The following is a 12,713-nucleotide window of genomic DNA, read 5'->3' as shown; positions in this document are numbered from 1 at the left end:
GTTGTCTGTCTTTGAAAACCAACTTGAGCTTCCAATCTTGCAAAATAACTGTGTTTAAGGATGTTTTTAAATCTTTAAAAAAGTGCACCTTCCTGTATTCATGACTCATTGCTTACATCATCGTCACACAGTAGGGAAGTAGGGCAGGTAACTGAGGTGTGTGTATGTGTGTATTAATGTTTGTGTGTGTGTGTGTGTGTGTACAGGGGCCCTGTGGATGTGCATCGTACTGAACCCGCACTGTAAACCGGAGCAGAAGTCATCTTGGCTGCGCCAGCTGCGCAGATGGAACAGCGTGGACGTCTGCCCCTGGGAGGACGGTAACCACGGCAACGAGCTGCCCAACCTCACCCACTCACTGCCTCAGGGTGCCCATGGCAACCAAGGTCAGGGATTGACAAGTTTTGTATGTCTGTCAATAACATCTTTACTCTGCAATAACGTATCTCACAGTGGTGAAGGTCAGAGGTTCTACATGTAGCATTTGAAAAGCATCAGCGCTGAGGCCTCTGCCTCTTTTGTATGGAAGATTCCCGCTCACCTAAAGAGCCATTCTTCTTGCTTTGCTTTAGTTTTGCTTCAAGTTTGTTTTTTCCATGTCGCCCATTCACCCTGAGAGCTTTTGTTCAGTTTAGACAAACATCGAGGTTTGCTTCCTTTGTATCATCCCAGCAGATTCTCTGTGGTGTAGGAGCCAGTTCAGGCTGTCAGTTTTCCAAGTGATCATTATGTTCATTGACAGCCATTTATGTTCATTTAAAAAAATTAGATGATGTTTGTATCAAAAAAAGCTGCCAATTGACTGTGCATGTGGGCCGTATCCGCCTTTTTCACATCCATTAAATCCTCCTCTTCCTTCTTCTTCCTCTTTTTCTTCTGCTGCAGAGATGCGCCCCCACAGGACTGTGTTCACACGGGCCATTGAGGCCTGTGACCTGCACTGGCAGGACCGACACCTCCAGCACATTATAGCCAGTGACCTCTATGCCAACTACTGTTACCATGACAACCAGGATGGTTCCCTCTTCGACTCTCGCGGCTGGCCTTTGTGGCACGGTGAGTCTACGTCGTGCGTACAGTCGTGGGTGCATGGGCGCAGCATCCAATGAGAAGAGGATTGAGGTTTGAACTTTTTTTTTTTTTTTTTGCCTTTTTTCGTCAGAACACGTCCCGACGGCATGTGCCAGGGTGGATGCTCTGCGTTCCCATGGCTACCCGAGAGAAGCCCTGCGACTTGCCATCGCTGTGGTGAACACGTTACGGCGGCAGCAGCAGAGACAACTGGAGCACTTCCGCCGGCACAAGAAAGGTAAAGATAATTTTTACTACTCGAGAATTCTTTCCGAATATACAAACTAGTGAGAATGACATCCCACAAGTTCACGAATTATGCGCACAATCAACACCAGAACACATCCAACTCAACAGTTACAACATCACAGAAAGAATGTATGGATGGTGCAAAGAGGGGGAAAAGGTCACTGTTAAAAATCCTTCATTTAATTTTTCTGCTGTTCATTTTTTGTCATGTAAGAGGTTATTTTAGAGAATATTCTGAAAAAGGCTGCTGAATGATTTGTGTATGTACATATGTGTGTTATGTGTCTCTCTAAGCTGTCTTTTATTTGCTCTGTCTTATCTCAGAGTTGCTCCATAAAGGCCATACCTCCATAACCAACATGGAGGGCTGGGTGGGACACCCCCTGGATCCTATCGGTACCCTGTTCAGCACCCTGACAGAGTCAGGACGAGTGGGAGAGGAGGGCTCCAACACCTGCTTAGACCTCTCAGGTGCTGTAGCTTTCTGAATACAAACTAATGTACACATAATGCTGAAATACAGCCCGACTTCCAGGGCAACATGACACAAAAAGATCATGATGTGTGTTTTTTTTGTATTTGTGTGTATGCACAGGTAATATAACTACCACATTATACATATAAAATATAACTTTATACACGACAAATGCAGCTATAATGAAATGAAAATATGTAAACATTTGTATATTTCCACACACACACATTTATGAAATTTTAATGTTTCAAGATGGTGCATGTTCTTCCCACTGATTGATCTGTAATGTGAGATGACAACTTACATGATTTACATTCACATCTTCGCCATGTTGAGTTAGCAGAGTCATTTTGAGTCTGTGTTGCAGCATAATGAGGCACATTTTCAGGTCTTTTATGTTTTTCAACATACATTAGAATGTGGATGTGTAAGAAATGCATATTCCCTGTCTGTCTCTTTTTTCTATCTTGTAATGCCTCCCCTCACGCTTTTAAATTCTCTTCTCCTACACTCCACCATTGCTCCGTCCCTCATTGCCTCCTCTGCTCACAGAAATAGCCCTCTCCTCTGAGGCAGAGAAGTGAACAGAGGAATGCTCCTGAGGCGTTGATCTTTATTTTGGATTGTTGTTGGGTTCAGATCTTTGCTTGTGACTGACACGGTGGTTTTCCATAGAAGACAGTTGTTGGCCACTTTGTGAGGACTCACTTGCTTTTGTTTCAACTCCCTTTCTCTTCCTTCTCCTCCACAGACTGCTCCAGCGTCGTAACCCGAGCAGACCTCCAGCGAATGCCTGTGCAGCGATTGCTGGGAGACGGCGAATCGTACGTGGCCCTTGCAGTGGAGACGGCTCTGGTCGGTTTAGGCCAGCAGCGGGTGATGCCCGACGGGCTGTACGCTCAAGAAAAGGTGTGCCGCAATGAAGAGCAGCTATTGGCCAAGTTGCAAGAAGTGGAACTGGACGACTCCCTGGTCAAAATCTTCCGTAAACAGGCCGTCTTCCTGCTCGAGGGTGAGGGAGCCGACGGATTCTATTTCACCCTTATTCTCGCTTTAATTCACTACCACCTCCCAGTCTCCACACATATACTGTACATAGGCACATCTCCCCACGTTGGAAAAAAACACATTGGACTCTGTCTCGCTATTTATTATCCTTTCATTTTGTGGTACAAACAGAGGCTGAGCTGCCCTGGGCCAGACCAAAATGAGCTCTTTACACAGTAACACCAGGGGTATTGTGTCAGCACACACATGCATGCACACACAACAGTGTGTACATTTACAAGACCGGAGCTGGAGCAGAATGGGGCTCGGTTATTATGGGAAAGGGAGAAGGAGGGAGGAGGAGGAGGAGCAGGATGGAGGTGACACATCCTGGAGGGCCCGGTGCAGCAGCCAGTCTCCTCTCCAGTCCCCACCCAAACCCCAGCCCTGCCTCGGCCCCCCGGCACGACCACCCACCTCTGGCTCCGTTACTAATAGAACACCAGGCTCCGAGGCCTCTGCGGGCCTCTGGAGGCTGCAAGCCGCGCCGCTGTGTGATGTGGTCTGTGGCTTGGGAGCCTGTTGGGGTTTAAAATAACCCATCAGAGACGAGGGGAAGTGCAGGAAGAGGGGGGAGGGAAGGGAGCGAGCATGAGGCCAAGCCTGCACACATGACCATATGGTTTTTGACGTCACGGTGTGTTTTAATGCTGCGTGGCCTCTTCCTGGCTGGAAGGGATAGACCAGATAAGTCACTCCACGTTATACAATGGAAAAATCACGATTTAGTATACAACAGAATGAAAATCTACTTGTTGTTACAGTAATTGTCTATTTATATCATCCATCATACAAGATGAAACTTTTTCCACTGTCCCCCTTCTTTAACGTGTCTGTAAATCTGTTCTCTGTGTTTTTTTTACAAACAGCTGGTCCGTACTCTGGCCTTGGAGAGATTGTCCACAGAGAGAGTGTTCCCATGCACACCTTCGCCCGCTATCTCTTCACCTCTCTCCTACCTCACGACGCTGAACTGGCGTACAAAATTGCACTGAGAGCCATGCGGTACGTCTTTCATGTTTATGTCTGTTTGTGCGCAGCTGTAAAACATGTCAACGCTTTGTAAATCATATTTTATTGACTTTTCATTGGAAGAGTTATGTGGTGACTTTTTGGATTATAAAAAAAGATTTGGGAATTTATTTGGGACAATGGGGCCTTTTAAAAAAAACACGTATCACTTTCAGATTTGTCCAGATTCCATCTCTGAAGCTTGTTGCGATGGCTCTGACTGAGCTGAATTGAACTGACCTAAGCATTGCGAGATAACTCTCTGCGTACTCTCCTCCAGCTTTAAAGGCAGTCATTGTGGCTGATCTCTCTATATTAAGCTCCTGTGTGTATTCATCAGTGGACAATGTGTACATGTGTATGTGTGTTAATCAGTCCGCGCTGCTGTTTTGATGTTGTGACTAGTGGGAGCTGGATCAGTGAATATTAATTACATTAATGAGAGTGTAATTAGTGTGGCTGTAATGAGAAGGAAGCACACACACACACACACACACACACGCATACACATGCAGGGCCAGCAGGGAGAGGGCAGTGTCGGGAAGATGTTTGTTGTGTTTCTACAAAGCTGGGCCTCTCCGAGTCCATCGCAGTCGTTGCACTGGCAAACGATTAGCGGATGGATGAGGGTGGCGAGTAGTTTTTTTACTCTGCACCATCGTGTGTCACAGCTGCACATGCAGAGGACAAAAAGACAACAATTACAGCGTCCCACAGTTAACCACTTAGAAGCGATCAGGAAGTGAAATGACACGCTTTCAAAACCAAAACAACACGGCTGGATTTCTCATGGAGGGGAATGTGCGGTTGTCAAGGTTGCACATCCAGCCGCCGTGTGTCCCCTCCTCGCCTATAAATCCGCATCCCAAACCTGTTTTTCCTGAGTCAGCCGCTCACCATCATCCCTCGCCACTTCCCTTCACCTTCCCTGTTTCCTCCCCTCACCTCCTCCATTCTTCCCTCCTGCGGCGTGAAACTGGCGATTTAGAATAATACGGCCACTTATGGGTGCTCCTGGGAGCCAGGAGTGTCTACTCAGCACGTAATGAATGTGTGTAATGTAGCGTAGTGTAATATGATAGCATATACCTCCCCGCTCCCACGGGACGGCGAACAGTTAAATATAGAGGAGGAGGTAAAGGAACCAGGGCTATTTTAATGAACCTATTATAACACTATTATTGATACAAGGGGAGAAAGAAAGTCTTGCTCTCTCATCCCCTCTCTCTCTCCCTCTCTCATTTACACACATACTTTTTCACTTTCCCCTTGCTTTCTCTATTTGTCACCTCTTTCACAGTTGCTATTAAAGCGGCTTTTTTCCCTTTAAATGAGAGGAAGTCAAACTGCCTCCATATACAAACGCTTATCCAGTAGAGTATTTTAATGTGTGTGTGTGTGTGTGTGTGTGTGTGTGTGTGTGTGTGTGTGTGTGTGTGTGTGTGTGTGTGTGTGTGTGTGTGTGTGTGTGTGTGTGTGTGTGTGTGTGTGTGTGTGTGTGTGTGTGTGTGTGTGTGTGTGTGTGTGTGTGTGTGTGTGTGTGTGTGTGTGTGTGTGTGTGTGTGTGCGCCACGGATGAGGTTAATTAAAGTGTGTGAGAGCAGCATATGCCGTGCGATGGCTTGGTGTGAGCAGCCAACACAAAAACAGAGGAGCTGCCTACTGGTTCACGGGCTGCCCAGAATTTGACTATAGCTACAGAAGAAGCAGCTCGCCGCCTCTCCAGAGACTGTCCTTATCTCAGCTCTTTGGAAGCCAAAGAGACAAATCCCAGCCGCCTGTTATCATATGAGATTTCCATATGAGATTCGAGCACTTCCAATGCCAATGCATCTAGATCCTTTTGCTGTAATCCACAACCTTTGATCCTCCGCAATAGTCCATAATCTTTAAATATACCTCATTGTATATCACAACTGCATTGTGAGGCTACGCTGAGAAACAATGATATGGCAGTGACACTCCATAATGCAACCATTCCTCTTATTTTACTCCTTTTATCGTGCAAACGTTCACATGAATATGCAAGACCTTCCAATTAAGATGCTGGGAATCTATAATTACTGTGGTGGAGGAATTATTCAGATAAGTGAGGATAAGTTGAACTAAATAACAAAACTTTTTTACTCAAGTGAAAGTTAACAACTATTGGCAACAAAATGTATCACCAGAAATTCACACAGCAACCCTCTAGAGTGTTATATGAATATTTTCTCATCCGTTATTGATGCATAGCACGTAAGCAGCATACTGTTGTTGGACTGGCCATGAACAATTGTGTTTTTCCCCCCAGCATTTCATAAGCTGATCTTAAACTTTTTATGGAGAATCTTAACCTTAAAAAGTTACAATAACTGTAGCTGTCAAGTGCATGTAAGGGGTTTAAAAATATACCACTTCTGTCTGAAATATAGGGGAATTGTATTCTGCATAATGGAGCTGTACCGTCAAGTAGCATAGAGAGCAAGGATTACAGTACTTGAATGTATGTATGTTCATTGGTGTTCAAATAACTGCACCATCTCTACAAATTCCACAACCCTCAGTTTCATCGATCATGGAGAAGTCTCTACATTGTGGATGTAGAGGTTTTGTCTTGACATTTTGATAAGTTAGATTCTGCGCAGGAAACAATGCGTCAATCTAAGCAGATGTCATTTTCAACAATCAGGGGCACTTAAGAGCTGTGAACTAAAACTTGGGGTTACCCCCTTTAGGTCACATACGACTTGATCCCTTGTCCTTAAGGTTTTCAAGTCCTGAAGGAGTTTGTGTATAGAGTGGAGGTCTTCCAGCGGATGTGTCGCTTAGCTGATAGATGTGGGTTTGATAGATTGTGAAAGTGAAGGGTGTTTACAGTCGGAGGGGGGAAAGAGTGTGAGCTAGAGAGGTCAGTAGTCATGGTGATGCTGACCAGAAACCCAAAGGGCCCCGGGATTTAGGTAAAAACCCGGCGGGGCTGCTTTCTATCAACGTCTTGATTCTTTCTTCCTCTCGTTCACTTGTTGTCTGAATATCCGATTACAGATGTGTGTGTCTTTACCACATGACGCCCCCGCCTTGCCATCATCTTTAAATATATCCGGTACCATAAGTTTGACTGTGTCTTGCAGATGTGACAGGGTGCTACAGTGCCACAGGAACCATTTGACACCTGAGCCCCCCCCCCACACACACACACACACTTGCTGCCTCACACGGGAATTGATTGCCTCTTCCAGTTTCACTCTGCTAGTATTTTATATATCATCGATGATGCACATTTATATCCATCCATGGCAGTGCTGTAAAGAAATATGAGTTTAATTTGATGTTTTAAGCACACTTGACATTGAATTTAGTGTTTGCACAGTGTTATTGGGCAGAGAAGATGATCATGTTTATTGCAGTGCGCACTATTTTGGAGAAGTTTACAAGGTGCTCAATGAAAATGCACCCGTGGCAGGAAATTCGCCGCACTTTGTGGCTGGATTGAATGCCTCAGAGCAGTCCATGAGGATTTTTTTTTTTTCATCATTTATTTTTCTGTTTCTCATGGAACAATAGCCCAGTATGGATTTTCCTCCCAACATTTTGAAGAGGTTATTTTTCAGCAAGCCAGGCCTCTCAAGCTCCCATCCAATGGAGGCCTCTGGCTCTCTGGTGAAAACCAAACAAAGACAGGAATGTTGATGAGGCCTCCATCTTTACCCAGGGCCCTTTTTTTTCTTGCTTTGCTACACCCCAGGAATCTTCCAGAAGGCCCCAGTGTGGTGGAAGCTTTTAGCAGCTCTTTAGATGTGTGCGGAGTGAACCCGGCTGTTGCTAGGGCTTCCAAACATCTTCATTTTACACCAAGTGTGAGTGTTCACACTCGCACGAATCTCGACTGGGTTTTTGTCACCTTCTCTCTCTCTCGGAGACAAGCGCCGATTGTGCCCTCTTGGGCAAAACAGAGTAGAGAAGGCTGTTTTTTTTTTTTGTACATGCCTCCGCTCAGGTGGCAACAGTATCGCATGCACTCTGCTCTGAAATTGAAACTGGCATTTAGCATCACATTGCTTTTACCGGGCTGCTTTGATGTGTTTTAAAAAGGGCAGGTGCGTGTGTGTCTATGTGAGCATGTGTGTGTGTGTGTGTATGTGCATGCATGCGTGGGTGGCTCTGTGTGTGAGTGTGTGTGCGCGTGCGCGCACTGGCTCTCTTCATTCATGTGTGTCGGTATTTGTTTGATGTGTGTCCAGCCTTACGGGGCTGGAAGGTGAATTCCCTAATTTCCCCGTGGACTCAATTAACTTTGTGATTGGCTGAGAGAAGGCCAGGTTGTCTTCTGAAGGAAAGAAGACCTTTGAAACTGAGGTGGTAGCGGAGGGAAGAGAAAGTGAAGCAGAATTGGAGATGAGCTGGCCACAGTGGTAATGCTGGTGGTGCTCATGGTGCTGGTGGAGACTTGGCCCTGTCAGTATTATTATAATGAGTGAGAGAGAGAGAAACTAGTGAAGCTCCTTCATCCTCTAGCAGGTGTTGCACAGCTCTGAGTTCATTATGACCAATTAGAGTGAAGAAAATACTAATTATACCTTGGTTTCGAGGTGATTAAATACTAGGTTGCAAGTGAATTGCAGGATAGGCTAACTGTAATCCCCCTGTGATCACTGAAGTCATTTTCATTTTGAAGTCACTTTTCAGAGCTTCGTAATGAAGACTATTTCCATCTGTACAGTATTTCTGTGTCTGCTTTTGACTGTCTGAGGAAAGAGGTGATCTCACTCTGATGTTCCTGGACATTTGGTGTCCCTCCATTTCTCTGCCACTTGTTTTCATCCCAGCTTTACTCATTTTCAGCCTCTGGTTGATATTAATTAAAAATAGGTCCTTATTTTTTGAAGTATTCTCAAAGCTGTGTCTGTTTCTCCTTCAGGTTGCCGGTGTTGGAGTCGACGGCCTCATCTGGCGACCTGTCGCGACCCCACCACATCGTGTCCGTGGTGCCCAACCGCTACCCGCGCTGGTTCACCCTGAGCCACATAGAGTCTCAGCAGTGTGAGCTGGCCTCCACCATGCTGACTGCTGCCAAAGGTGATAGAAACATTCACAGCGACTGATATAAACACACGGTTAAAGGCATAGTTCAACATTTTTGAAAATTGGCCCATCGCCATGATCCCCCTAGTAATAACAGTAGGTTCGTTACCTTTAATTGTTGGTCCAAGCTGCTTTTAGATCGGGGGAGAAGAATACCGAGCGGCGCAGCTACACTACGGAGGCTAATGGAATTTCTTGGTTTTGCTCATCAAACTCAGCAAATACACAACCAAAAAACTCAAAAACGCTGTGGTGGACAAGTTGTGACCTGCACATTCACCACGCTATGAGATAATAGCGGAAAGTTGGGAGATGGAGTTGTTTTAGAGGCAAAGTCGGACTTTACACTCTAGACGGCTGCTCGGCGGAGTGATTTCAAAAGCGCCTGTTTACTGCAGATACGTCCGTATACTACGGCACTGGCTGAGGTGCGCACACTGTGTCCCTCCGACCAGTGGTTCACTGAAGAAAGTAGTTCCGAGTATTTGCTTCACTTCTCTTAACTTTCCGCTATTATCTCATAGCGTGGTGAATGTGCAGGTCACAACTTGTCCACCACAGCGTTTTTGAGTTTTTTGGTTGTGTATTTGCTGAGTTTGATGAGCAAAACCAAGAAATTCCATTAGCCTCCGTAGTGTAGCTGCGCCGCTCGGTATTCTTCTCCCCCGATCTAAAAGCAGCTTGGACCGACAATTAAAGGTAACGAACCTACTGCTATTACTAGGGGGATCATGGCGATGGGCCAATTTTCAAAAATGTTGAACTATCCCTTTAAAGGTCTGTGCTGCTGACTCTCAAAGCAGCGATGTCTGCGCTGTTCTTAAACATCGGTGTGTCTTCTCGTATATCGCCTCCAGGTGACAGTCGCAGGTTGGAGACGGTCCTGGAGTCCATCCAGAAAAACATCCACTCCTCGTCTCACATCTTCAAACTGGCACAGGACGCGTTCAAGATCGCCACCCTGATGGACAGCCTGCCTGACATCACACTTCTCAAAGTCTCTCTGGAGCTGGGACTGCAGGTACACGGATGCACGCACCCCACATTGTTTGTCAATAATGGCTCCCGCTGCATAAATGCATGTCGTATTACTTCCAGTAATACGTGTGATAATAACACTTCTTGAGGTGTATCAAACCAATTCTTATCTCCATGCAGTGAGATATTTAATCATTTTTCTGCAGGAAAACCTCACAGCTCTTAGAGGATGAAATCTACTTCATGTACTTTATGGTTCAGTTATATAGAAAACTATTGAGTCTATTGAAGGCCTTTATTCTGCTGTTTATAAACCTAAAAAAAACAGTCCTGGTGGTACCCATTGTGGAATATGGAAACATCACAAGAGAACCACATTTGCACTATCGGGTGCACTTGTTCCTGTAAAATGGCTCCATATTCCACGGCCATTACACAACCATGTGGAGCAATCACCAGACCTCATCACTCCCATGAGATGTCCTCTGTACCATTACACATCAAACTCTCTGTGCCCTTTAAATCTTTAACAATCTAAACACGTCTGGATGTTGGAAAATGGGTTGAATATGAACCAAAGGGCCACAGGTCTATGATTTGTGTACCTGGGAAATTCTGAACCCTTTAATTTATTTATTTCACTTAAGACACCACATCAATTATTCATCTTCTTTTGAAACTATTTGTTTTCAGCTCTTGAAACTGAATTGAATTGAAACAGATGGGCGTTTATTGTAGTTTCTGTATCCAAAGGACATTTTAATGCAAAATCTTATTTGCACACATTCTTTGTTTTGATTTTTCACCTTGTGAAAGTTTGATTTTGTGCTCGGATTTCATGTAGAAATTGAAAAGTGTGGTGAGAAGAGTTTCTGAATTGCCGTAGTCAAGCCTGTACTGCAGTAAATAAAACTAATGTCTCAGACGGACTGCGTGACCATACCTTCCATTATGTCAGTATTAACTTTGAAGGGTTGCATGAGGATTGTTCATTCCTATTGTATTTGTGTCGCTCAGCTAATTAGAAAATACAAATGTAATGTGTTTGTTAACAAATGACTGACTGACTCACCTGTCGCTCCCCCTGCTCTGCCCTCCTCCATCCTCCTCAGGTGATGAGAATAACTCTGTCCACATTAAACTGGAGAAGAAGAGAGATGGTACGCTGGTTAGTCACATGTGCTACTGAAGTGGGTAAGTCAGCCCAAAGCTTGTTAATTTGTTTTCTTAAGTTGCTTTCAGCTTCACTCATCCATTTCTGTTCATTGTGTCCTCTTTGTGTCTGTCAGGTGTGTACGCGCTGGACAGCATCATGCAGAGCTGGTTCACCCTCTTCACCCCCACGGAAGCCACCAGTATCGTGGCCACCACTGTCATGTCCAACAGCACTATCGTCCGCCTCCACCTGGACTGCCACCAGCAGGAGAACCTGGCCTCATCCGCCCGCACCCTCGCCCTGCAGTGCGCCATGAAGGACCCCCAGAACTGCGCCCTCTCTGCTCTTACACTCTGTGAAAAGGACCACATTGCCTTCGAGACAGCCTACCAGATTGTACTGGACGCAGCGGCGACGGGGATGAGCTACACGCAGCTGTTCACTATAGCACGCTACATGGAACACCGCGGTTACCCGATGAGGGCGTACAAGCTGGCCACGTTGGCCATGGCTCACCTGAACCTCAGTTACAACCAGGACACGCACCCGGCCATCAACGACGTGCTGTGGGCCTGCGCCCTCAGCCACTCGCTGGGGAAGAACGAGTTGGCCGCCGTCATCCCCCTGGTGGTCAAGAGTGTGAAGTGCGCTACCGTGCTGTCGGACATTTTGCGGCGGTGCACGCTGACCACGCCGGGCATGGTGTCGGCACTGCACAGCCGCAGGAACTCTGGGAAACTGATGTCCCTGGACAAGGCGCCGCTCAGGCAGCTGCTGGACGCAACCATCGGGGCCTACATCAACACCACGCACTCGCGGCTCACACACATCAGCCCGCGCCACTACAGCGAATTCATCGAGTTCCTGGGGAAAGCCCGGGAGACTTTCATGATGGCTCACGACGGACACATCCAGTTCACCCAGTTCATAGACAACCTGAAACAGATCTACAAGGGCAAAAAGAAACTAATGATGCTGGTGAGGGAGAGGTTTGGCTGAGGGTGAGGCTGGGGCGGGGGTGGGGGGGTGGGGGTCACCAACAGCCCCCCCCCACCCCACCCCCCCGCCCCTTCCTACTCTAGTACTTTTCTATTAACTTGAGTCTGCCTTTTGAACTTCTTTTGAAATTATTAAAATAGACAAGTAAAAAAGAGGGATGTGACTTGTAGAATGAAGCAAAAAGAGAAAGGAAAAGATGACAAAAAAATCAACAGAGCCACACGCGGTATTATTGTTCTTGCTGTTGTTATTGTTATAAACATTATTACTATTATTATTATTATTAATAATATTATTACTACTATGTGTACAGAAGTGTTTTTATTTTTCAGAAGAGAGGAAATTTGTCACGTTGTGAATGTTGTGTGTATTTCTCTACATGTGTGCGAGAGGAAAATGAAAAGTGAAATGGCTTTTTTTTATTTTTGTTCTTTTGTTTTTATGATTTAAAACATCTTTTTTCCCTTTTTCAGTGTAAATTGAGTTATATGTTGTCAAGTGGCTGAAGCCCTTCTACAATAGCGCTCATGTAAAAACTAAACAAAAAAAAAAGAAGAAGAAAATGTCTCGGCATCCTCAAAGAGAAACTAAGGCTTTAAACCACACGGAGCACCTCCCTCTGTCTGGGCCCTCACCTGGGGGGGCGCTGGGCAGCACTGCACA

The 12,713-nt window shown here is 45.7% G+C and overlaps 1 protein-coding gene across 1 annotated transcript in view; it reads left to right on the top strand.

The window, feature by feature from the left end:
* The window catches only part of LOC310991443 (zinc finger SWIM domain-containing protein 6-like), a gene marked incomplete at both ends in the record, with an annotated part of 41,530 nt that extends 29,480 nt beyond the window's left edge, over positions 1-12,050 (top strand). The window contains 10 exons of the mRNA XM_083979152.1: positions 207-386; positions 886-1,056; positions 1,163-1,309; positions 1,645-1,791; positions 2,547-2,807; positions 3,712-3,847; positions 8,754-8,911; positions 9,775-9,938; positions 11,008-11,089; positions 11,185-12,050. Of these exons, the coding sequence (XP_083835278.1) occupies positions 207-386; positions 886-1,056; positions 1,163-1,309; positions 1,645-1,791; positions 2,547-2,807; positions 3,712-3,847; positions 8,754-8,911; positions 9,775-9,938; positions 11,008-11,089; positions 11,185-12,050 (2,312 nt within the window). The remainder of the gene's footprint in view (positions 1-206; positions 387-885; positions 1,057-1,162; positions 1,310-1,644; positions 1,792-2,546; positions 2,808-3,711; positions 3,848-8,753; positions 8,912-9,774; positions 9,939-11,007; positions 11,090-11,184) is intronic.
* Between the last annotated feature and the right edge of the window lie 663 nt (positions 12,051-12,713).

The sequence above is a fragment of the Trachurus trachurus genome, assembly GCF_905171665.1.
Source record: "Trachurus trachurus genome assembly, chromosome: 9".
Taxonomy (NCBI): Eukaryota; Metazoa; Chordata; class Actinopteri; order Carangiformes; family Carangidae; genus Trachurus; species Trachurus trachurus.
Note: the sequence above shows the minus strand (reverse complement) of the source record. Positions and strands in the feature narration are given on the sequence as shown.